The sequence below is a fragment of the Priapulus caudatus genome, unplaced genomic scaffold (genome assembly GCF_000485595.1).
Source record: "Priapulus caudatus unplaced genomic scaffold, Priapulus_caudatus-5.0.1 Scaffold391, whole genome shotgun sequence".
In the NCBI taxonomy this organism is placed as follows: Eukaryota; Metazoa; Priapulida; class Priapulimorpha; order Priapulimorphida; family Priapulidae; genus Priapulus; species Priapulus caudatus.
This window is the reverse complement of record NW_014577452.1, coordinates 87,837-113,937: the sequence shown is the minus strand read 5'-3', so window position 1 is coordinate 113,937 and position 26,101 is coordinate 87,837. Positions and strand designations below refer to the sequence as shown.

The 26,101-nt window shown below is 42.5% G+C and overlaps 3 protein-coding genes across 5 annotated transcripts in view; 1 reads left to right on the top strand and 2 right to left on the bottom strand.

Moving 5' to 3' along the window:
- Positions 1-1,488: 1,488 nt before the first annotated feature.
- On the bottom strand, positions 1,489-5,301 carry LOC106809860 (transmembrane protein 244-like). 2 transcript variants are annotated; one of them, XM_014813092.1, is made up of 5 exons: positions 4,919-5,301; positions 4,295-4,472; positions 3,355-3,480; positions 3,084-3,128; positions 1,489-2,754 (listed from the first exon to the last, which is right to left on the bottom strand). In XM_014813092.1, the coding sequence occupies exons 1-5, from the start codon at positions 4,931-4,933 to the stop codon at positions 2,675-2,677; spliced, it is 444 nt and encodes a 147-aa protein (XP_014668578.1). In that variant the 5' UTR covers positions 4,934-5,301; the 3' UTR covers positions 1,489-2,674. The 2 variants fall into 2 exon arrangements, with proteins under 2 accessions (XP_014668578.1, XP_014668579.1); XM_014813093.1 differs by having other exon boundaries at positions 4,397-4,472.
- A 99-nt stretch (positions 5,302-5,400) lies between these two features.
- Positions 5,401-8,972, bottom strand: LOC106809858 (nascent polypeptide-associated complex subunit alpha-like). Of its 2 annotated transcripts, none has more exons than XM_014813091.1 (7): positions 8,954-8,972; positions 8,035-8,156; positions 7,504-7,583; positions 6,993-7,223; positions 6,541-6,669; positions 6,109-6,231; positions 5,401-5,828 (listed from the first exon to the last, which is right to left on the bottom strand). In XM_014813091.1, the coding sequence occupies exons 2-7, from the start codon at positions 8,132-8,134 to the stop codon at positions 5,814-5,816; spliced, it is 678 nt and encodes a 225-aa protein (XP_014668577.1). In that variant the 5' UTR covers positions 8,135-8,156; positions 8,954-8,972; the 3' UTR covers positions 5,401-5,813. The 2 variants fall into 2 exon arrangements, with proteins under 2 accessions (XP_014668577.1, XP_014668576.1); XM_014813090.1 differs by lacking the exon at positions 8,954-8,972 and adding an exon at positions 8,895-8,950.
- Positions 8,973-8,993: 21 nt separating this feature from the next.
- LOC106809849 (G patch domain-containing protein 8-like) overlaps positions 8,994-26,101 on the top strand; it is a 22,573-nt gene continuing 5,465 nt past the window's right edge. Inside the window, exons 1-4 of the mRNA XM_014813078.1 lie at positions 8,994-9,079; positions 12,089-12,166; positions 17,875-17,947; positions 25,572-25,726. Of these exons, the coding sequence (XP_014668564.1) occupies positions 9,035-9,079; positions 12,089-12,166; positions 17,875-17,947; positions 25,572-25,726 (351 nt within the window). The 5' untranslated portion in view covers positions 8,994-9,034. The remainder of the gene's footprint in view (positions 9,080-12,088; positions 12,167-17,874; positions 17,948-25,571; positions 25,727-26,101) is intronic.

Sequence of the window (26,101 nt, the reverse complement as noted above, 5' to 3'; positions counted from 1 at the left end):
CCTGTCAACTAGTCGTATACCTAATTGTAATAAGTACTAAGCTTGGTGACTATAATTATAATTAACGGCAGAGCAGAGCAGAGCCAATTTGTCCTCTAACCGAATAAACCGAATAAGTTTCTCTAGCCGGGAGAGCTGCTGCTGCTGCTGCTGCTGCTGCTGCTGCTGCTACTACTACTACTATTATTACTACTACTACTACTACTACTACTACTACTACTAACAATAATATTAATATTCGTCAGCGGTCAACAAATGAATTTGTTGAGAACGGAACTGCATCATTTTCAAGGCAAATTGTGGTCATTCGGATCGTTTATATGCAATCATTCGGCTACAATAGCGCCACGAATCGACTGCAAAAGGGGCATCCGTAGTTTTTTATTTCCCTTTCCAATTCACATTCAGGAAAATGGCAAAAAGCAATCATGGAGACCCAATGCATACTCACGCCCGGGCACCCAATAATAAATGCTTCACCGGGTGTCAGCTGCTATTAGCTAAATGTTGTTCACAAAAACGCGTACAGAGAACACGGACGCCATGGCGTGACAGAACGCATGGACGTACGCACGCACGAACGCACGCATGGACGAACACACGCACGAACGCATGGACGTACACACGCACGCGCGTACGCACACACGTACGAACGCATGGACGTACGCACGAACGCACGCACGAACGCACGCACGCACGCACACACGCACGTACGCGCGCAGGTACGCATACACGCATCTACGCGCACACGCACGTGCGCGCACACGCACGTACGCGCGCACGTATATACGCACACACGCACGTACGCGCGCACACACGCACGTACGCACGCACGCACACAGGCACGCGCGCACACACGCACGTACGCGCGCACACACGCACGTACGCGCGCACACACGCGCGCACACACGCACGTACGCGCGCCCGCACACAGGCACGCACGCACGTACGCGCGCACGCACACACGCACGTACGCGCGCACGCACACACACACGTACGCGCGCACGCACACACGCACGCACGCACGCACGCACGCACGCACGCACACACGCACGTACGCACACAGGCACGCACGCACGTACGTACGCACACACGCACGTACGCGCGCACGCATGCGCGTACACACGTACGCGCAGAACAGGCTTAACTTCAGAAATGAAGATGGTATGACAGGCGTGTATTTTGATGAGCATAAAGGCGGATTACTTACTGATCACAACATTGGACTTTATTGCCCCACGGGAAAGCTCGTCGTCTATTTAACGATCTCACTATAACTGCATAGTTAAACCGATATCGATGGAGAATGGAGACCTATCAGACCATGACGGAGATGGAAGAGATTAGGGGTGGGCAGATAAATACTAAATGCAATTAACCAGGACTCATCGACATCCATAGCTGACATCAAGATTGTTTGCGCTTGCATTGCACACAACAGCAGCGAGCACATTGTATTGAGCTGAAAATAAACGACAAACGCAACAATTTACCGGTAATTGAAAAATAATTTATTTCATAAACTGTTCGAAATGTTTTAGAAAATATTGTTCATGCTTAAGTAATTGACACAATGGGGTGAATAGACGACTATGGACAGATAGGATGAAGAAAATACTGTACATGGCGAGTAAGAACCATAGTTCGACTAGTGAACAAGACTATACAGTCAATGAGCTTGTACTTGTACAGTAAAGGCCATTCATTCTCACTCATTATCTTAATGAGACAAACTACAACTAGCTTGATCAACGTTACTTATATAAATAGAAATACCGTTCTTACAATAAAAATAAATATATACATACCGACGACATTCACGCTTTAATATGTACAGCAATTCCACTGCTGATGGAACTACTCAAATAGAAACATTACGGGACGGATAAAATTGACTATGTCACGAATGTTACATGTACGTATGTTTACATCAAACAATATAGTAAAATAGGAACTATAATGCAGCAATTTAACCATAAAAAGTGAACAGAATTACTTACATTCTGTGAAAAACTGGAAATATTTTTTTATTTTTACCATTTACGGTGACGTAATTACTTTAAGAAAAATCACCTAAAAGATTTTATATCACGAAACTGCATAAATACATGTACATACGGAATGTTTCAAAACAGCTAATATCAAGCATGCAATCAAAGTCTTGCTAATATCATAATAGTACAACCTAGGACGGATCGCATTAAGATATCCAATTCTCATCTTAAATACAAATGTAATTAAAACAAGAAATCACTAAATGACAAGATGCAAAACCACCGTAATTATCATCTGAAATAACCACGCATCTGAAACCTTGAATCATTAAACGGCTTGTCAGATATTACTCACTGACAGCAATTAAATCAGAAATATAATCTGTGAAGTTATTGAATGAAATAATAAAACAAATATCCATTATGAATTAATGAATAAACTCATTTGGCAACAATAATTTACTTTGGCGCAAAAATACTTCCGAGACACGAATCGTCTACCACTCACAGACAATCAGTAGAGCTGTCAATGGAATCGGCTAGACTTCAAGTAGCTTACGATAACTGAATAGACTAAACTGGCCGATGACGCGTAACGCAACAGAAACTGCACACATATATACATGTGCCTTTCTTCCCCTTTGCTACGTTCTGGCAGCCTCTTGGATTTCACGCAGGCATCACGTAAGGTAGAGTGACTTGGCGTTGATAGACAGCAAGAGCGACTCACCAATGCAAATGCAAAAGAGGCTGGCAATACCTGAAGACCACAAGAAAATCACATCAATCAACAAGCAGCAGCTCCACCTTATGGCTCTTATCATTATCACACACGCACGCACGCACGCACGCACGCACGCACGCACGCACGCACGCACGCACGCAAAAAAAACGATTAGGTACGAGGATAGATGAATGTTTAAGGCAACTTTTGGGTTCACATTTATTAAGTTACGTGTGATAAATGATAGGAAAACTAAAGCTAGTTTAGGTGAACTTTCCATTAACTGTTTTGACATGATTTACCCTTATTAATGGACTCCTGCTTATACAAACAGAAAAACACATTTTATTAATGTAAATACATACCCAGGGAGGCCCACCAATTCCAGTTTAGTGGAAATTCCAACATGACTGCAACAACAACGATAAAAAAAAAACAAGTTAAAGTCATTGATCTTGACATTAGTCAAAAATTAATAATAATAATAATAATAATAAATAGTGACTCTAAATATGTACAAATTTAAGGCACTCAATTATTCCCAATATCACGAGTTCGTCGTTTACTGCACAAAAGCACGAAACCAACTAGTAGATTATAGAACATGCTATGCATGTTGACAACTCTAGCCCTCACCGAGGCTGGAAACTGCTACATGTATGGTGGTGACAGTCAGTATGTAGTCCCACAGTGCGTGTCTGATGAAGGTCACGAGCACGAACGGTAGAACGAAGTAGGTCAGCATCAACGAGATTAGATTCACTGAAACATATTGATTAAGATGATGAACAGGAATTGAGATGGGAAACGACATCTAGCTGTTGACTATCATGCATGATACTGATTCAAGCAACCTAGTTGCAAATTGAAGTCACTTTCACATGTTGTCTTGCCACGTAAGGGGTTTCAGGGTACTAGGTCCCCATATTACTGTTATCGTGACATTGTTACTATCAGAAGCCGTTTTAAAGTGTATTTATGTTAGGATTAGAGTCATGGTTATTGTTAGTGTTAGGGCTAGAGTTATGGTGCATGACGATGATGATAATGATGATGATGATAATGATGATGATGATGATGATGACGATGATGATGATGATGATGATGATGATGATGATGATGATGATGATGATGATGATGATGATGATGATGATGATAATGATGACAATGATGTGTCAAGTACAGGGAGTCCTTAAGCAGGCTTTACAGCAATAAATTGTGCCCTGGACCTTTTCACCATCTGACACTAAAGTCTAGCGCTGCCAAACTACTAGTGACTGCCAAACAAATATAAACATATCTGATTAAATCAATCAATTTTGTGATAAACCCATAATATTTACTGATGTTTTCCCATTGAATCCAATTTTTATTAAAGTGGGATTCGTTGAATCAAGAATGCAATGGGCAATGATCACATGTAAACGTGGTACCATAAACATATCTATACAATGTATTAAAGATATTCTCACAATTTATACAACTACTGATACATTGTATAGATATCACCACCGTAGTACAAGAATGCCACTGACTGGATGCTATATAACCATGCTAGCTTCTATGCGTGCCCTACCTAACTCACTCGACGTGTACCCTTTACAGCACTCCATGTAGTCCACCCATGTGTTAAAATCGAACGGTATCTTGCCGTCAAAATGTTGCAGGCTATACGCACCGAACGCCAGACTTCCGACACAATAGTAGATAATGTAAAAGGCTCCAAGGCATTTCACCACGTTTAGACTGATCTCCTGTGCAAGATTCAAAGTTCAATATTCAATTATGCATTTGCGCATAACACATACACGAATCAGGGTTCTCCAAGAGCATCGTCGAGCCCCGCCATCCTAAAATGCACCCGCCACTCTAAATATCATAGCCGCCATGCTAAAATTTGCTAAAAAAATACAAAAAATGCCAAAACTAGGACCGGAAAGGCAGCTGCCGCCATGCTATAAATAATGAAAAAGCTTGGAGAACCCTGACGATATACATACTTATCAATATTATACTATAGTACATGGTCGATAGACATGGAAAGCTATTCATGATTGACAATACCATAGCAGGAGTCCATTTACTATATATAGCCTATAGTATACGCATAGACAATGTACACTGCAGATACAAAGAGAAAAACTATAACACTGCTGTACATAGAAAGTATGCGTATAAATAAAAATATTATAATTCTTACAACAGACGAAGCCATCTTGCTAACACATCTCGAATTGTGTCGTTACACCTGTGGTTACACGGGTCACGGCGGTGAAAGCTGGAGTGATCAAATCTCAGATGTGATTACGCCGTTTACACGGCCATATATTTACAGTTCTGTCATATATGACTTCGTTGCGCCATCTAACGGGGCTGTGCTAAACCTTAGCAGCGGCGGAGGTGAAATGCTCGTTTCTGACGCCAGTTTATTAATAAGCACTACCGTAGTCTAAGCGCTAAACGGAGAACACAACACGTAAAATACTAATCTACAATACAGAAAATGTTATAATTTTTACATAGGAACACCATCTCATTTTTGTTTAACCAATTTGTAGTTTTTTTTTGGCACACAGCACATTTGCTTTAATAATCTGTATCGAGTGATTCACATGTACGTTAATTCTTAATCAATGATAACTAAAACACAGATAATAACGAGTAAAATGAGTAAACATGTAGTTGGGAGAATTTCATCTGCTTTGTATTTTTCAATCATTCGTTCATGTACAGAAAAAAGTTCCAAAATGCAGGAATTTACATACCATTACCAACCACTGTGCTAACTGGTAACCACGACCCTTTATTTCTACTGTCAGATACATGTGCAGATTGGTAAAGCATGGTGAAGGGGTAACATCTAAATCACATTTTCAGCAAAGGTAAAACAACTAAACAAGCTATATATTATGTAATGGCACACAAGAACATTACCGGATTTATAAAGTGCATTCTGAATCTCAGTTACTAAGGAATACGGAAATAAGCAAAAATATAGAAACAATCGAAGCCAGTCATCGGGTAACGGGGAGACACAACTATGACACAATCATATCCAATCCACCTCCGTCATCTGTCCGCCAGTGATGCCATCATCACATTGTTAGTTCCTGTAAAAATTTAAATAATGAGTTTAGAGATCAGCCATTTAAACAAAAACATTTTCACTTAGTATAGAACATGGTTTTTCATTTTTACACTCTTACACTTGCACACTCTTAGTCTAATTTACTGTTTACATGAATAAGAGCGAGTCAATATTGGCAGCAACACACTGATACACCAGAACATTGCAAGAGTAATTTAAATACATATCAACAAAATTATATGAAATATAACCAAGCTGGTTTTTTCTTGACACTTTTAATGAATAAACACATGAGAACTTACCATAATTGCATTTACTATGTCATTTTGATTGTTCTTCAATGCCTTGATCGCCTTGGCCTTACTAACATTTGCTTGCGACATTACCAACTCAATGTCCTTTGGTTCCACACCAGTGTCATCCACCTTGAAACAGAACAGGTTTGTACAGTCAACAATGTCATGTTTACACTTCTTAGCGTCTCTTTTAAAACAAACTTTATAGACGCATACATAACTCATACTACCCAATCAAAATTTTTTGGTAAAAAAGACTACATCTGTCACAAGATCACAACTCGCACACAAACCACTGTCTCACTTATCACTGCAAGGCTAGACATTTACGATGTGTACCGACAGGGAGGATGTCGTATTTGTTGGCATTCAAAAAGTAACAACATTAAATGCCAATGAATATTGAACTACGTTGGCAACCAAGCAAGCTGCTCTTACCTCTTCTTCATCAGACTCCTCCTGAATCGGCGCTTCCACCCGGGATTCCGCGGCTGCTGCCGGCGCTGCTTGTGGTGCCTTGAACTTCTCGGCAGCTGCCATTTGCGCCTGCTGACTGAGGTCCTCAATCTGCAAACACAGAGGACGGCATTGAAACCAAGTAGAAGGGTAGGATATTGTTGCACATGCCCGCATGCACGCACACACCTGTTTGATCAAAATGTATCAGTACTGTATGCTATCTGAATAACAGCGAAGTCTAACAAAATCTTCTTTTGCTTACACTTCATGTGTGAGCATCATGTGTATAACAAATTCTGTAGATCTATCTATGCACCTACTCACAATGCGTACACACACAAAGATGCGCAGCATCCCAACGCAGCAACCCAAGACTACCTGCTATGTCGCATTTCGACATGCCAGCAGCAGCACCAGCAGCAGCAGCTCACCTTAGCTTCACCGAACACAATGTAGGTGTCGCTAGCGGGGCTCTTGTACACGTCCGGTTTGTTGATGACAAACAGGATGTTCTTCGACTTGCGGATCATGACTCGACTCACTCCCGTCACCTGTTTGAGGCCGAGCTTCGACATGATCTTCCGGGCCTTCTTCTCGGAGCGACTCTGCTTGGCCTTCGATACCAGCTCCTCCCCGAACAGGCCTTCGGGCCTTACCGCTGCCTGTGGCGACAAGAAATCATTGTACAGTCAAGCCGATGTTATCGGACCCTGCTATAGAAGAACAAACATGTTCGTTATGGAGAAAACAAGCAATGCTACGATCTATCCTACAGCCCGACACGTTAGTATATACTTTTGATGTTTTTAAAAGAATTTTGCGTTTCGTCTCTGCCCCCGGTTTCGTACTCTGTAACATTGTTTCGCAGTCGCTACAAAGCTAGTCTGTGATCACAGTGTCATTGCATAGCTCCCAAGTTCTGATTTTGACTAAGCTACATACGGACTGAGCCAGCTGCGCGCTATCCTGTTCCTCCAGCTCTGGCATAGAGTCTTCGTCGGACTCGGATTCTGTGCCACTACCTGCAAACAAACGCGCAAGAATTAGCACCCAACGATGCTACCATTTTTCCCCCAAACAACTTTATGTCAGTTTGTTCTTACCAATCTACCATTGATCACCATCTCTTGACATTCATAGCAAGTTTTTCAGTCTTCCAGCTGCTTCGGCCAAAGTAGAGTAACAGTATTCAAATCTGCACTTGCCAATTTAGACATCCCAATGATAAAATGGCACAGGCGTCAAATTTTACAAGATGATGAATAAGAAATGATATATCTCTTACTATTTTCTTCACACAGATTGCCATCAAGAATAGATTTCCATTGGTGCCACTTTTAAACATGTGGTGAATACCAACCAATTCATTACCGACTGATTTATAATAACTTTCTACTGTATTTTATTTTAAATATAGAATCAAAGTGTGTCTTCAATGCTTGGAAAGATTTCCACACTCTACAAGTGTCTCACCATCCTCAACAGCAACCGTTTCTGGTTTCTTCTCTTCAGCCACCTGCTCAGGCTTGCTCTCTGGCTTCTCCTCGGTAGCGATTGTTGTGAGTTCCGGCATTCTGACGTTTAGCTGCAACAAACTGCAAAGACAATACATTTAATAATTAAATAGCGCCATGGCCATGGCCAGGCATTGTGAACCTTTTAGCAACTCACTGTCACTGTTAGACAGATGACCGCGCTCAGGAAATTACGGGACACTGCACACTTCCCCCGACATCATGTCCGATGATGTCGCCAGTGATCGGCAACGTTTCGATCACTGGCGATAACTTCAAGCATGCCTGGATATCATCAGGCAGCGCACTAGCAGTTACTAATCAGTTTGAACATTTTCATGATTTACCCAATCCCAACCGCTTGCATTGGCCAGTTCGGTTCAAGGATAGAGATCATGTCCAGGACAGTGATAGGATAGGATGATGTTCATTACTGGACATGCTCTCTATCCTTGCGCCGCCAGTTCCTGCCTCTGCCAGCTACAACTTACTAGCCTACATACGGACTAAAGCCACCGCAGAACAGTGCAGAATGGTCACGGACACTGCATTAGGGTACACCTTATATATATTATCTTTGGGGTTTGTTGTTTACTAAGAACTACTAGTACTAGTAGTAGTTGACATTTATTCCAACTAAAATCATAACAAAACTGCTATCTCGGATAGTTGGAATAGGAATGGAAGACTTTCAAAGAAAGTTTCTGGTTAAGCGTAACTGGAAATGAAATCCATAGTAAGAAATATCGGTTATCTTCCGTGTGCAACAAGTAAACAAAATATGCACGGATTAAGTAGTATTCTAGCGATTTTAATAACCTTAGTAAACACGCTTGCAGGTTCAAGACCACAAGGAATGGAGAGATAGATTGATATACCTTATTTCCGTTTCCGGTTGCGCTGGCACTTCCACCTAGCGTCAATACTTTGCATTACTAGTTTTAGGACGCCCAAGGAAGATGGCGGAGAAATTTGCCAGATTCAACGAAGACAGAAATTTTGAGGTATATGGACGTAAATAATAATTTTGCAGGTACAAAAAGTTTTCTTGGAGATGAGCCATTGTCTTCCCGACGCAGCTGTTATAAAATTTAAGTTTTACGCGTTTGTATTAACAGTTTTCCAGTTTTTACTAACAAAAAGTGAAAAACAGTGAAACACATTGAAACACTCAAATATGGGTTAGGCCCAGATTTGTGCCCTACCCATGATCATGATGTAGCACACAGCTAAGTATGAGCAAACCTGTTAAGAAATCTTCGCAGCATGGCTGGCTGCGCTGTAGCCAGGTATAGTAAATTCTAAAACACCCTAGCCTGGTACAGTGGTAGCCAGCAAAATGAATGAAAGTGTGTTAATATTAGCTCAAAATGAGTCAGTGCTGCGCAATCTTCGTTTCAGATTCTGCAAATATGTTTTCGCAAATTATCTGGGGTGCTAAACTATGTGACCCTAGCTCTAGTACTATAGCTAGTATAGGCCGCGTACAGTTGCCGCAGTGCTATAGAACATTCTATTACGAATGCTAGGGACCAACCCGCTGACTGGCGCTGCTGCAGCGCCACCAAAAAATGGTCGTTTGAAGTTCGTAAATAATGTTCGTTCACAAGAAATACTGCAAGTAGACCATTTCAATGATAGTTAGAGCAGAGGTTAAATTTTAGTAGCTGATATAATTTAAGACATATTCACTTCGGATAAGAGGCATTAATTGCCTACCACAGACGTTTTATAGCAGCGAGTAACCGTGAATAAGTTGGTCCCTAGCATTCGTAATAAAATGTTCTATAGCCCTGCGGCAACTGTACGTGGGCTATAGTACTAGAGCTAAGGCGACCCAAGCCCAGTTTACCACCCCAGATTAGTGTAGTACATATATACAAAACCATATTGGGGTGGGGGGTCCCAAATTATCGTTGATCCAACTAGGCTTGGGGTGCTAAAATAAATTGTTGTCATCAACATATATCTATGTATCATCTATCCGTCTACGATATGGTCCATTGGACTTTGATTAATGATTTTTAAGAGGTTACCTGTGCATTACTACTTAATATTCTCAGTTAATCTGTGCATGATAGCAATTGTTGTTTCTGTTTTCAATGGATATATCCCGTGCATGAGCAAATGGTCCCTGTGTGGTCTCTCCGTCTAAATATGATAATTAGCAGTGCTCGACACAGCCGGTCGCCCGGTCGCCAATGGCGACCAAAACCTGCTGGGCGATTAAAAAATGCCAATTATGTGGTTATTTTTATATACCATTTTGTTACTCACTGCTAGTAAATAAGCGGACCACCAACTTTTGTGCAGGACCACTGACTTTCTGAAGTTGGTGGTCCTGCTGTCTACTAGATTTTCAGCCAAAATTCGAACCCTGCATGCAAATGTGGCTTTGTGTCCAATGTGACAAGTTTGTAGGGCCTAAAGTCATGTACCGTTGTACGTCATGGTAGAAATACCAATGGAAAATTGGGCTCCCACTTTTCATTTTGGGCCAGAAGAAATAAATTTCTGGTGGCCCGAGTGTCAAGCACTGATTAGTAGTGCACTTTGTAACTAATAGAACCATCATGACACCAACGAAGTTGTAATTACTCTAGTATATATCACACAAAACCACATTGCCCCTCAAAAACAAAGAGCTGTTGTCAACGATATATAAAATAAAATATTTTGCTGTTGGATTTTCTTGCTTTCGATTGTTTTAAGTGTGTTTCACGACCTGCTTTACTGTCGTTGTTTAACATCAGGGTTCTTGTTAATAGCCGGTAACCGGTTATTTTTACCGCCTATCGCGTTTTAAGAGGTTACCTGTGTATTACTACTTAATATTCTCAGTTATTCTGTGCATGATAGCAATTGTTGTTTCTGTTTTCAATGGATATATCCCGTGCATGAGCAAATGGTCCCTGTGTGGTCTCTCCGTCTAAATATGATAATTAGCAGTGCTCGACACAGCCGGTCGCCCGGTCGCCAATGGCGACCAAAACCTCTGCTGGGCGATTAAAAAATGCCAATGGTTATTTTTATATACCATTTTGTTACTCACTGCTAGTAAATAAGCGGACCACCAACTTTTATGCAGGACCACTGACTTTCTGAAGTTGGTGGTCCTGCTGTCCACTAGATTTTCAGCCAAAATTCGAGCCCTGCATGCAAATGTGGCTTTGTGTCCCAATGTGACAAGTTTGTAGGGCCTAAAGTCATGTACCGTTGTACGTCATGGTAGAAATACCAATGGAAAATTGGGCTACCACTTTTCATTTTGGGCCAGAAGAAATAAATTTCTGGTGGCCTGAGTGTCGAGCACTGATTAGTAGTGCACTTTGTAACTAATAGAACCATCATGACACCAACGAAGTTGTAATTACTCTAGTATATATCACACAAAACCACATCGACCCTCAAAAACAAAGAGCTGTTGTCAACGATATATAAAATGAAATATTTTGCTGTTGGATTTTCTTGCTTTCGATTGTTTTAAGTGGGTTTCACGACCTGTTTTACTGTCATTGTTTAACATCAGGGTTCTTGTTAATAGCCGGTAACCGGTTATTTTTACCGCCTATCGCGTAATTTGTTACCGGCTATCAATTTGAGAAACTCCCACTAAAGGCGGTAAACTGTTTAATCCATATTTGAAAAAACGAAGTTTATTTTAAATACTTCCAACCCAAGACTAACTCTGTGCACGGGCGGGTTTTTCTTTTTATAATAGATACTTAATAGCATATATTTTCCTATCTAAACTACCAAATTCTAGAACCCATATCCATCAAAATAGGCTATTTGTGGGTCAAATCAGAAATTTTTTGCAATTTTTCATGCACCCCCGGACCCCCCTAGCAGGGCTTCGCGCCTTCGCCGCTCGCCCTACCGTCCGTGCCGGAAAAACAGTTACCTGCTATTCATTGTCAAATTACCTGCTTTGTCAAAAGTTAACAAGAACCCTGAACATGTTTGTGTAAGTGCATATATATATGGAGTATTGGTGATTTTTTTTACTCTAGGAGCAAGAGCAACAAAACTATGAAGACGAGCAAAGCTTCGATTTGGAGATGGCTTCTCTTGATCAGCCTATTCCAGAGGTATGAATATTGAGCAGATAGCCCTGTAGCATCGATGTCTTAATGTATGTAGTCGTAATCCTTATCCCATTGTATCAGAAAATAGCCTGACATTCTAGTCTGTAATTATTTTCTCGACTAAAAAGTGGCGTTATTATGCTTCCTGCCGAAATGCTTCAATAGGATACGCTCATTGGATGTACACGTAAGCATGTATGCGCATTTCATAGGAAAGGTAATGAAGTGTATTTCTGAAATTGTTTGTAAAGCAATGTGTAAGAACTGGTTATTGATCTAAATTAAATGTAATCTTAGTAAACCCAAATTATTGTCAGATAAAAACATGATTACCTATATTTTAGGACCTTTGTTTTCAATGGTCAGCCACACAGGTAAAAATGAAGTGTGTAGCATTAGAGCGGTGATATTACTATTAATAAGTGCATTATGTATAGTAGTGTGGTGGCAGTAGCAGTCTGTGCTAATTTCTCATCCATTTATTTTCAAAATACTCCCTAGTCCTATTTAATTTTGTATGAAGAATTGTTAGTAGAAGTGTGTGATGGTTTATTATCCATTCATTTCTAATATGCTCCCTGTTCCAGTTTAATTTTGCATGAATAAGGTATAAACAGCTAGAATTCCTATCCAAGGTTCATGAAATGTCACAGTAATCCCCCACATTATGGACACTTGGTTAGTGGAAAATCACCCATGCAGAATTTGTTGACAGTGACTGCTAATTTCAGGTGCGGCCTGTAGTTTTGTCCATACGGAAATTTTCATAAACAAAATTGCATGCAGTACAAAAATAATTGAAATTATTATTTATTTGGTGTGGATTTTATACAGCCTTTGATATAGCAAACATGGACACACAGCTTAATCTCGGTAGGAAGGCACGTCCAGCTACATAGTAGAAATCGAGTGGAAAATGCAGTTCACATTATGGTAAACCTCTCGAGAATGCATACCTTCCATGAGTGTGGGGGAGTACTGTAGTTGAAATGCATGCGTCACAGTAAACGACAGCATGGTTTTCTTGTTCACATAGCAAACACGTACGTCAACAGGTTACGAATAGAAAGCATCTCGTGGATGCTCATACACTTGCACATTGCATGCATATAATACATAAAAAAATAATTTGTGAACTATATACAGTAATAGCCCAGTTGTGGCTAGCTCAGAGTGAGCTTTTTCATTACTTCTCTTCTCTCTGTTTTCTTACATCTTAAAGCATTCCATCTGTGTCTTTAATATCATAAATTGCAAAAAAAATACTGTAGTCCAATAATGGTGACAGAGGTTCCGTGTTCGGCATGCCCAGTGTAGTGGTCTGTGTTTATTCACTGGACCAGTCAGGTCAGCATATACAGGAAAACTTGCATGCAAATGACCCCCTAGAGTAGCACTCTCTATTCCAGGAACATATCCTGGACACTAATCGGGATCTTGCTGTATATATATATATATATATATATATATATATATTTACATATATATGCACAGTTTACATGCACACGCACATGCTCATGTTGTTAGTCCATGCCCTTGTTCACTGGCACCCTTCTCAAAAATTATACATGGTATACAGCCAACATATCTTATATTAATAAAGTGTGGGGTTTATAATAATATTGCATCTTGGCGTATCTTCATAGAAGTCCCAGCGTACACTATGACCACATTTGTTTGCTCGTAAGCTCACAGAACATTGTAATCATCAATAGAATTATGTAAAATTGTGGCTGGATATCAATTACAATACGTAATATATTCGTGTTTACCTTCGGAGACATCTTCTAATGGAGATTTGAAAACATAGATGCTTGGCTAAAGTGTATTTGTTTTTTCACATGTAGTCTATGTTTATGAAATTAGTTTTGAAAATTTGTCTGATGAAAAAATGTTATTGGGGTCATATTCTACTGACAGAATCATGCGTAAAGTGTTTTTGACTTGACTGCGTTTTTGTACGCGCACCTTTTATTACGAAATGGTAATTTCTCTGTTCTCATCTTAACATTTGCTTGTGACTTTATTTTAGTTGTTGTGCCCTCCCACCTTGTTCCACATCCAGCTAAGGTAACGTTTGCCGTCTTCAGGTAAAGAACACGTGTTGACACTGTGCGGATGTCGTTAAGCTCTGTATAGAGAGACAGTGTCGTTTGCGTTGTTTACATGCCATTTAACCTTCGTTAATTTCTCACTGTTCTGTTCTACTGTGTAACTGCAAGGTTCACCAATCGCATGCTTCTTGGTTGCCGTTCGAACATACTAACACGTTATGTATGGGTAGCCGCATAGCTGATCGTTGTAGCTATATGTTGTCAGTAATAACCTAATGCTTGTTAACGGCATCAATTCGCTGCCTCGATTCGTGATTTTTAGTTATTGTAGTATCCATGACAACGCGTAGGCAAGTGTAACAATCCTTGTGCATTCTAGCAATCACGGCTAAATTCATGCTTCAACTTATGTTTGTGGTCTGACATTAACCAACTTGATCTGCTATATAACGGTAGTGTAGCTATTTCAACCGAAATTGATGCGTTCTCTTCATCCGACTGTCTGTAGTTAATGAACTTTCTGACAACCTTCTGTTGTTCTTAATAGATAGTTTGATCTACTCTTCAAAGCGTAAATGTTACATGCAACCATGGAAAAAATATGTACAGCAATGTGTGCTATTAAGTATTATGCACTGTTTAATTTACACAAAACCACTGTGCATGGCCAGCTACAAAACTATGCGACGTGAGAGTGCGTCATCACAGCAACGCGACACCCACGCAGCTTGTGCAAAGGTGAGAGTGCGAATGGAGTCCTTAGTTCCTACAAATAATAGCAATCACGTTACCCAGCTATGTCTGGTATGACACAAACACGCACGCACGCAGCATGGGATGATTCATTTATGAGTTTGTACAGCCTGTGCTAACACATCGTCAACATCTGACTTTGCTGACGAGCCTGCACCGTGTCCCCGCGCGCGTGATCTTATTTCGTGGATGCCTGGCCGGGAATTTGAGATTCGTAGAGCTATGGAAGGCCGATGGTTGGGGAATCCACTTGTAGCGTAAATAAAGAGCCCCGGGTGCTCGTCTTCCGGAAACAGTATCTGGTTCAGCAGCTGCTACACGAGCATTAGGATGTGTTTTAACAAACCTAGCACCCTGGCTGGTGGCTCGTCTGTGTACAGTGCGGGGGCGGATTCAGCTGACATGATAACGTCCTCAGTTGGTCAATATCCTCACGTAGCTAGTGTCAATTGCTGCTGATGCCCTGGTAACTAGATTAGTACATATATAACCATAAACTTCCTATTTCAACCTCGATAAGTGTTGGTTGAAGTGCTCATGCATCTGAATCGGTGAAATTGTTTGTGGTTTGGTGATCAATGTCTAGCAGTTTACTAACTTGTATTTGTGAAAATTTTCCACATTTCCGAATCAATACTAGACATTTACACGTGCTTTAATTGCTTGTGCTAGAATTGAGCTTAATGTACATGTGTGATTAAGTGTGTAGCAGTAAACTGAAGTGCAATCTATCTACTCCAATTGCCACTACATGTTGATGAACTGGTGCTCTCTTCACTCACGATGAAACTAACGCTGAGAGAGTCTATGTCCCCCAGGGTACTGCCGGAACGTACCCTGGGTACGGTCCGGGATACCGGAACGTACCCTGGTAACTATCTAGCTGATATGGTTAGGGGTAGGGTTAGGGTTAGTGTTAGGGTTAGGGTTAGAGTTAGGGTTAGGGAGTAGGCGTAGGCGACTCCCTAGACTCGTTAGTGGAGTAGGCGAGGTACGGTCCGGCATATTAGATAGTAGTATTTAGTACCAGGGTACGTTCCGGTATACCGGACCGTACCCAGGGTACGTTCCGGCAGTACCCTGGGGGACATAGACCATATCAGCGAAACTAACACCCAGCAATGCTACCTAACCCCCACACGCAGGTTCATTCAGGTGTAATCCTGGCACTAGCTTTAAAGCTCTCCGAAGAAACGGAATAACCACGCCAGTTACACTGAGGAAACAGATCTGTACTAATACCTAACACGAATGCTTGAGTTAAGAGCAGTGCGTGTTATTACGCGGTACTGAAATAACGTGTTTGGTAAAATTTGCTAGTAACACCGGCAGTGCATATATTGCATGCTATGTCCTAGAGTACTTGCATGTGCATGTATGTTTATTACTGTTCGAACTAATATTGTGAATGTTGAGAAACATTTTCGTCACCCCTGGTTAAATTATGGAGTTTCTATCCTTCAGTAACGCTCATAGGGTCTATGTCCCCCAGGGTACGTTCGGCAGTACCCCGGGGGACATAGACCCTATCAGCTTCAGTAACTGCAACTTAAAAACAAAGTAAAGGCCTTTATCACTGATTTAACACCATGTAAAAGTGATGCCATTTAGTATGTGTTCCGAATTGTCTTTGCTGTTATTGCGCGAGTTCAGTTGATTAGGCTGACTGGGTTGATCTGTACTCGGGGAACACCTGAACATTCTCCTAGTATCCACAGCCTTACAAACATGCGCTCATGTCATAACTAGGGTCCCTGTATACAGAGAGTTGCGCCAACTCAGGATTTGACGCCATTTTGTTTCCAAATAGATCCTCACCGCTGCCGCTTAAGTACAGCGCTGTATGGATACGCTGTACAATGGTCCGTAGTAATTAATTAGACTAATCGTGCTTCAATAAACTCAAAATTTACAGAGATTATAGCTAAGACATGTGTCTATGAGTATCTAGATTTCTAGAAATGTAACTCAAATCGTTCGCGCCATGATATGATAATTTAATTGTACACTTTCTTACGGCCATAGCCGTGCGTATCCATTTGGAAACAACATGTCGTCCAGCGACCACGTGACCGATTTTTTCTGACTCGTCATGGCGCAACTCTCTGTATATAGGGACCCTAGTCGTAACAAACATGCCACTGCCCCTGTCTACAAGTGTGCCACCGTCCCTACCCACAAGTGTGCCACCTCCCTTACCCACAAGCGTACACCACTCCACAAACATAGTTGCCAGTTCTCACAAACATGAACTTGCGTCTATCGCACACTCAAGCTCCGAGTCACAACAGCATGTGCACTCGTACACCACAGACGTAATCCTACTCTTTGGCCCTACTAACGTACAGTTCCCAGACCAGAGATCCACAAGTTTTCTCTGAGTCGTGTCAATGTGGTTCCAAATCGTGGATGGAACAGTTGTTTTGTTATACTGTCGTGATGTGATGTTCTTCATACTTGCTTGTGCTGTGACCAGTGTGTGCGGGAAATTTAATAATTTTTTTATGTCAGTGCTGTTCATTCATCTACACAAATATTTCTCTGGTGTGAAGAGACGTGTCTAGTGTGTGTGTGCGTGCGTGCGTGCATGCGTGCGTGCGTGCATGCGTGTGTGAGTGTCTGTGAAGAATGCGTGTGTGCTATGTTAGACATGGGTGCCAGTTCTCCTGCACCCAAGTGACAGTGTACATAACTAGAGAAAACTGATTCAAATAAGTGAACATTTGCGTGTTCACACACTACTCTGGAAGTGAGAAAGCCGCACCCAATATTTACGGAAATGAAATGCTATCAGTAATGTTAGCTAGGTTATAGAATGCATTGTGGCACAAGACTTGGTTTGTGTCACACGTTTTAGTCGACCTGATATTATCATGTGTTTGTGTTTGTTCATTGTTCATGTAGGATAACCTTGGACATAGACTGCTCACTAAACATGGTTGGAAGGCTGGCCAGGGCCTAGGCAGGTCAATGCAGGGTGAGTTGTTAAATGCCTTCTCCGGAAGGCTATCTGAGTTAACAAGAACATTCGCGCGTAAAAAAATGTGGGATGGGATGGATTATTTCCAGAGCTAATAATACATGTATTATTTGCTCTTGATTATTTTCACATGGGGATTATTCCAACAGGGATGCCATCATGGATACATGTAGATTTCAGATCTCGTCCAAGGTCGCTGGCAATGCTGGCAGGCTACCTTGGTCCTTTATCTAAGGGGACCGGAGTGTGTGGAGATATCCAACCTTACAGGAGGCCTGCTGTTATATCATTATATATACACACACACACCACATTAATATATATATATATATATATATATATATATATGTATCGTGTATAGTTAATCACTGAGAGTCTGCTGGGCTGATGTGCAGAAAGGAGAACTCGCATCTCTGTGCGCTGTCCGAACGCCCGGCATTCGTCCTGCTAGCTCACGATAAGCCGCGTGCGCAGCGCGGTGTGTCACATTCAACCCGTGGTGACATTTCCTTCTAATCGGGAGTCTGGTCACACGTGCCACGCCTACGTGCTTTCGTGCCGTACATGTAGCATTTAGGAGTGGCACGGGTGGCTGCGAGTCTCAATGTTAACCTAGCAAATGTCGACAAGACTGGCTTTCCGTTCGTTGCGTGGTTGGCAAACAGCGAATACAACCCTGCATACACTGCCTTACATGAGCACACAGGCATGCAAGCATCTATAGGTACACGCAAGCACGCGTCTGCATGTACATGCAATCGTGCACGCGCGCGCAAACGTATCACCTCATGTCGCGTTGCCGGCAATCATAGATCTTTGCATCGCAACGGTTCGACAGACCCTCGGTCGCGCGACCCGTGCATTTGTCTGAGTCGTCTGACAAATCGTGGAAAAGACAAAACTTCTGATGCCGTCTCAGTATTAGTAGCGATCATGTAAGTGCCGAGATTACTAGCTGACGCACATGCAGTTGATACCGTCGTTACGTATCCAGACTGACGTACGTTTTGATCACGCTTGTTGATCTCATTTATTTTTTTAGTATTCACCGTCTTGTTTCATTTGTTTTTTGCCCGTCCGATTTATCATCGCTGTCAGTATGAATATGTATTAGCATTGTGTTTGTAAAGTGAAGGGTTGATGATGAGTGGCTGAGCGCTCGCGGTGCGACGTGCGACTCCAAACACTCCTAATTAGTATTGGTCATTTCAGAGCCCCAAACATGTCTAGTAGTGGATGTTATGAGGTAAATACACACGCGCCAAGCAGGTAGGATGTTGTGACTGCTCCATCAGGCTCTGACTCCGGTCGGTGGTCCCACTGCAGAGTACATGTACTAGCCTGTGTACCTCATTACGTATATATACCATTAATCTACTATGTTATCTCTGGTAGTCGGCTGTTTCTTGATGTGTGCACACACTCGTGTAGCTGTAGACAATAACCGGTTTCTGTTTCTTTCTCCTCCCCTTTGTCGGCTGGGTTGAAGTTGCGATCCGCTGAAGCTTGGCTTTGCCGGCGGCGCCCCCTGGAGGTTTGGACCGTGTGCATTTGAATGGTACCACTAGTGATTATGCTGGCAAATTCCATGTGTATAGTGGCGCAACTCTGTGTTTAGATGGAAGCTAATGTGAAGTAGTGGTGATAGCTGGTCTCCATCTGAAATGCACATTGTTTGCACGTAATCTCGGTGAATGCATTTGTCGATGTGAACACGCGCATTTCGGATTAGTGTTATTTCTGCTTGCTGCTGCTAGGTGGGGTTTTCAGGTTTATCGACACATTTTGTAACAGTTTTAAGATCACAAACTTCACTCAGAAGTTGGCAAACCTACAACATCAGAAGTAAAGGCTATTTTATTTCTACGTAAGAATGAGATGATAATTGAGGGAGATGGAAATTGGCCATCCATGAGAGTTGGCCATCCATGAGTCCTGTCATCCATGAGTCCTGTCATATCACTATATGTTGCTTCTATACCACAATGAATCCACCTATAATTAGCAGAAGTACTTCAGGAAGAATCTCGAATACATTCATCAGCTTACTAAGAGATTAGATATTTACTAATTGTTAATTTGCAATGCTGCAGAATTTGCAGTAGTGCAGGCGAAATGTAAGCAGCACCTAGCGGAGGCAACCGCATTCCGAAATGCTCGCTGGTTCGACGAGTACCAGTGGTGACGTGCAGTGAGTGTGCAGCCAGTCGTTGACCAACATCTTTATGCGACCGGCTGCATCACACGTCCTGCCTCAAGCGCAAACTCGTCGTACGTGCACTCACCGGGATTTCCAGAGGGGGGCGCCACCGAAGCCACGGAACGGCGCAACTTTAGCAGCAGCGGCGGCGTTGCAAACTGCTCTCTGTCTTGGATCTGGTTTACATACAGCTAACGTTGCACTCCTCCTCTCTGTACTCGTGCTAGCGCAGTCGCGTAGACACCGCTGCCATGTCAGCTAGCCGACATGGTGTCTGTCTGTCTTCCGCTACACCTAAAGATTGCAATTTTGCTTTTTATTTTGTGCTGCTTGGCATACTACGCATGGTGACCGGTTTTCTAGATGGTCGAGCTACGAGCTGTCCTTCTACTAGAGGGGTTCTGTCCCGACGCTCTTTCTTTCTCTGCTGTAACGTAAAGAGGCAGCTACCAGGTGGCGTTCCTAATCACTTCTCGAACAGGAATGAGACTCGGGCGATGCGTCCGCTCCTGATACGCGGCGTGGCTTCTTGAATTGTCATTATCATCGAGATCATTTAATACGTAAAAAAACGTTTTTTTTCGGGCAAGAGTTTCGTAATAGAGACAATTTTGTATACTGTTTTTATATGGTTTTGGATATTGGATTGACATGTCAATCTACTCATATACTAATTTGTATGTATGTACATATATATATATATATATATATGTATGTATGTATGTATATGTATGTATGTATATGTATGTGTGTGTATGGATTTGATTTGTTGGTGTGTGCCGCGCACAGTGTTTGCGACATCTCATTACCGTACCGTACCGTACCGTACCGTACCGTACCGTACCGTACCGTACCGTACCGTACCGTACCGTACCGTGCATTACTGTGCATGCGTATGTGGTGACCGTATTTCTGCTGCAGTAGATGTGCAACTGTTTCTAGATTTCATGTCTCTGTCTTCTTTCTCTCTTCACTCTCGTTAATTTCGCTGCGTCTCCTCGCTATGCCACTCGTCGCGTCTGCAAGTACCGTAGGGGTGTGTGTGTGTGTGTGTGCGTGTGTGTCAGGGTTCGTAGCGGGTCTTCCAAAGTCTTATAAGTACTTATTTTGCCAAAAATAAAATAAGGGCCCTTATTAGTACTTATTTTTGGTGAAATCTTAGAAAAGTACTTAATAGTTCTTATTTTTTGCCAAAGGATCATTTTTCAACATTGTTTTATAAACTGTTCTCGACTTAGAGTAAGAATTGTGTTGTATATATAATACGGAATAATTAAATCTAATAAATAATATCTAATAATTTATATATCTAATAATAAAGTCTTATTTTGGCTACCAGAAAGGGTTTAATAAGTCCTTATTTCAACATGTGTCTTACTACTATGAACCCTGGTGTGTGTGTGACCGGGTTAGCACTAGTGGTGGTGAAACACACACATGCACACGGGCGTGAGTACTGGCTACTGCCTAGAACGCGTTGCGGTGCATGCTCTGTCGCATAACAGACACGAGAGAGATGAGATCACATCCTAACACGGCGGCGTGTTCTAACACGTAGCTATACCTCGGGCGTATAGATAGAAGTGCTTTTTGAAGCTTGGTGATTTGATTCTTCCGCTTTGATTACGGCGTGTGCCTTGCTGTTGATTTAAAATGTATCACCTGAAGATATTTCATAGGAGAACCTTTTCGTCGAATAAAGAAAAATTCGCACGTAATGACGTAGTGTCTGTGCATATGCGTTGAAAATACTGTATGAAATTTTTTTCACGTGTAAGTACTTGTAAGTGTGGACGAGAAATCACGGTGCATGTTGTTTGTGGTGTGTGATGGGTAAATCATGTGATACCTTGTTGCCCCCTGGTGGCTGGATCAGGCGAGACAGAGTAATGGCAGCACAGCATCTCGACGGGTCAGGTTGACCTGGGGTTAACCAGCAGTGACGTCGTCGGAAACTGTATTGTGAACATGTATGTACACACAGTATGTAGCTCGGATTTATTTACTTGTTGTTCTCTCTCTCTAGCCGTCCTGCGTTTTCGATAGTGCATGCACACACCTCCCACCATTGTAACTAAACGGTCCCGGCGTTCGGTGAGGTAACAATGTCTGTGTGTTTGTATAGTGTCACGTGCCTATCCTCTGCCAATGTGTCGCTATATTATACGGTGGAAGATTTCTGCGGAAGCTGTTGGCTGTCATTTTATCGTCGTCGTCATGCCGGCCTGTTTGTCTGTAGGCGGGCGCTGTGCAGGTGTGTAAGTGACACTTTGCAATGACTGTGGGCGTTTAACATGTTGTTAATAACCCGTTATCCTTGCCCTCTCCCCTCCTCCTCTTCCTCACCCTCACACTCACACTCGCGCGCTTAGTTTTGAGTCACAAGAACGATGCGTTTCTTGTGAGGTTTGTTGGCAGATTAGAAATGGTGGGAGAATGCTAGCAAGCTGATGGCGGAAGCATCTTGCCAGCGTGATATAGCACTGGGCAAAAAAATTCTATAGTCAGACGCTAAGGGCAGTTAATTCCAGCCTGGCAAACTGAAATGTTTTGTAACTGTAACTGTAACTGTAACTGTAACTGTAACTGTAAATGTAACTGTAACTGTAAACAGAAACAAAAAGAACAGAAGCAAATTGGGGAGAAGCGCGATTTTTCGGCGTACGCCTCTACTACTTGCGCTTGTTTGTCGATGCTTCTGTCACAGTGCCGCGCAGCATTCGCCACCAGGGGGTGCTACCGGTTACCGGTGCACCTCCGCGAGAATGAAACACTAACCCGCATTGCAGAGAGGGCAGCACGCGTGCGTCGTTTGTCGACACGCGCGGCCTGTCGGGCGAAGGACGGGTCTGTCCAAGCTTCCTCACGTTTAAAATGGTTTGTTCCTCATTACGGCCAGTAGCATTCACAGCAAGGCCCATGGGTTGAGGAACTTCTTGAGGAACCTTTTGAGGAACTTATTGAGGAACTTTGGGAAGTCTTAGTGTGAAGTTGGCTAGGCTAGACCTGTCCTGCAGTCCACCTGCCGTTGCTGCACATGCCGATTAGCAACTACTAACAGCGATTTGACTGCGCAGAGATTCTTAAAACCTGCATGCTGTTGTCTGCTTCGTGCATGTACGGAGGCTATGCTGTGTTGTTGCACTATAGGACGAGAACGCCAAGTGGGAGCCGGATATAGGGGGCAGTAGAGGCCGTGCATCTGCCCTTCCCGTGTGCTGTTATGTTAATGCCTTTTATGCTTTGCCTAAAACCTGTGCCATCGATTTGGTGGGTTGCACATGTATTATGCCTAAGCTTTGGGCTGCCACCTCTGGCTCCCCCTGGGTGTGAGATTTAGATATTGTTCTGCTGTTGTTTGTTTGGTATCGTAGTTCTTTGCTACTCCACTGTCTTGTTTTATTTCATTGACATAACTTGATGCTGAAATGATATATATATATATATATATATATATTATATGTATCTCTTATATAATATAATTAACTAATATATTTATATATAGCTATATCTATATTTAAAATACATATAGGTATATCAATGTAAATAAATTGCAAATTTAATGAATTTTTAGCGCATTTAAACCATTTGTTTTACGAGTAAATTGGCTAGTTAAGGCAAGCACAGTCCTCGATACAGAATCGTGATGTGTCTATAGCTAACTTAACTGAGATATTCTGCGTGGCGATGTCTCTCCATTGTAGCTCTATATTAATCTCTGATGTTGAACATGTGGGTCGAATAATGCTGCGCGCAATTTCCGCAAGCGGTAGGTAAGTTTATCGGCTTGACATTGAATGTGTGAAGGTCGCTAGCTTGCTTTGGTAAACCGGTGGCTGGCAACATGGTTCTAGTTAAACTTTCACACACGGTTGCATACAATTATACGAGCGTCTAGTTGCAACTGGAGTAGTCCGTCTAGCGCACTGGTGTCATGCACTTGTCTCTACATATATTTGCCAGCCGGGTGTGTGTAAGTGTTAGTGACTGACTGTTGTAACACGGTAGCGTTTTAGAAGCGTATACGTAGTGTCAGCAAGTAAGAGTGGTGTTAGGGTTCGTTCGGTGGGCGGGGGACTGAAGCTTTGTCATTACTGTAGCTATTCACCTTTTTCAATGTCGTCGAAACAGTTTCTCTGTCACTTGTCGGCCCAGTATCAGCCTACTTGTCTCCTTCCATCGTAGTAATTGTGGAAATGGGCTCTTATACCACTCGCATGCTGTCATCTCCCCACCATATCACGGACAGACTAACTTGCTCCTTCTGTTTTCACTGCGTTCACATTCGTGGTCCCTGTTGGTTATATATCACTAGCAGGCGATACCGTTATATTTCTCGCCGTTACCCTCATGTGTTCTTTGGAGCACGACTGCTGTCGCTAGCCTCCCGACTATTCTAAATGTGGTCAGATGGAAAAAAAATAAAAAACTTTAATGATAAAAATAGTCATCGAAAGTTTTCGTTGCGATAAAGATGTAGTCGCCTCCTTGGTTTCGTCCCAAAGGTTGTCCGTAGTTCTGATGTCCCCGCCGTCGAGGCGTCATTCGCAGGTGCTGCTGTCGTTGAATGTTGGCATGTACTGTGTGGTGTTGTGATCATTCTGTGTGTTATTCTCAGTCGCAGGGAGCGATCGTCGTTTCTGTGCCATTGTGTGTATGTGTGTGTGTGTATGTGTGTGTGTGCGTGCGTGCATGCGTGCGTGCGTGCGTGCGTGCGTGTGCCTGTCCCTCTTCCGTTCCTGTCCGTTATCACTAAATATACTAACGCCTCTTTAATCGCTCATTGTGAGAATATAAATGGGAATAGTTAAACGGATCGCCGACGGAAATGTGGGTGCATCATTGCTGTTTCCTGTAACCATGACGACCGTACGAGATCGACTTTGAATTGTGAACGGTTCCATCGTGTGAGGTTTTATTGTCCCCTTGCTAGATTCGTTCATTGTTACCACTTCTCATGTGTTGCATACAAGGTTTTTGCTGAATATTACGTAGAAGCAGAGTTATTAGTTTGCAAATCTAAACACGTTTTAAACCCAGCTCTGTTCAAACTGCTATATAATGGTACACTGAATGTTTTCAAACTTCCAATCGATTGATACGTGTTCATTTTCCTTGACTTTTCCCCCGTCGCAATGCTGAACTGTTCAAATACCGTTAACAACATCACTTGTGCATCTCACGTAGAACTTCCTAACCATCAGAGCAGCACCTCATGTTTGCGCGTCGCCTGTATGTAGACAAACACTTCAAATGGTCACCAGTGACAATAACTTCACGTTAGATAAAGAAAGGATGCGTGTTCGGTCGTTCCATCAGGGCTTCACGCTTGCTACTGCAGGTGAGGCTGCTGCTGTGGAGGAGGAGGAGAGGTCAGCTTCCCCTCTCGCGGGTAGTGATTGGGCGGGGGTGTACTTGCAGGGCGGAAGGAGCCGGTCGGGTTCACGCTAAAGACGGACATAATGGGGATCGGGCGCGAGAGCATGGAGAACGTGCACGCCGAGCAGACGACGGAGAAGCGGCGCCTCCTGGAGGTCGAAAAACGCGACACGGAGCAGCTGCGGCAGAAGTACAAGGTGAGGTTTGAGCGTGCGCTAGTCCGCATGCGCTGGAGAGATCTTTATTGCATGTAATTCACATACAAATACATGTACTGAAGACATGTCTTTTACATTGAGAAAAAATCAGATTACCTGGAGTGTGCACTTGTTTGTAGTTGTAAATGGGAACAGTGGTTGTTGTAGAATGTCGAACATGATGCAGAGAAAAATTACTCGATTATAGATCGTTGACATGTAATGAGGACTAGTGACAGATTAGTATTTACATTCAGCGTCATAGTAATCGTCGTCAGCAGTGGCAGTAGCAACAGCAGCAGCAGCAGCAGCAGCAGCAGTAGCAGCAGCAGCAGCAGCAGCAGCAGTAGGAGCAGCAGCAGCAGCAGCAGCAGT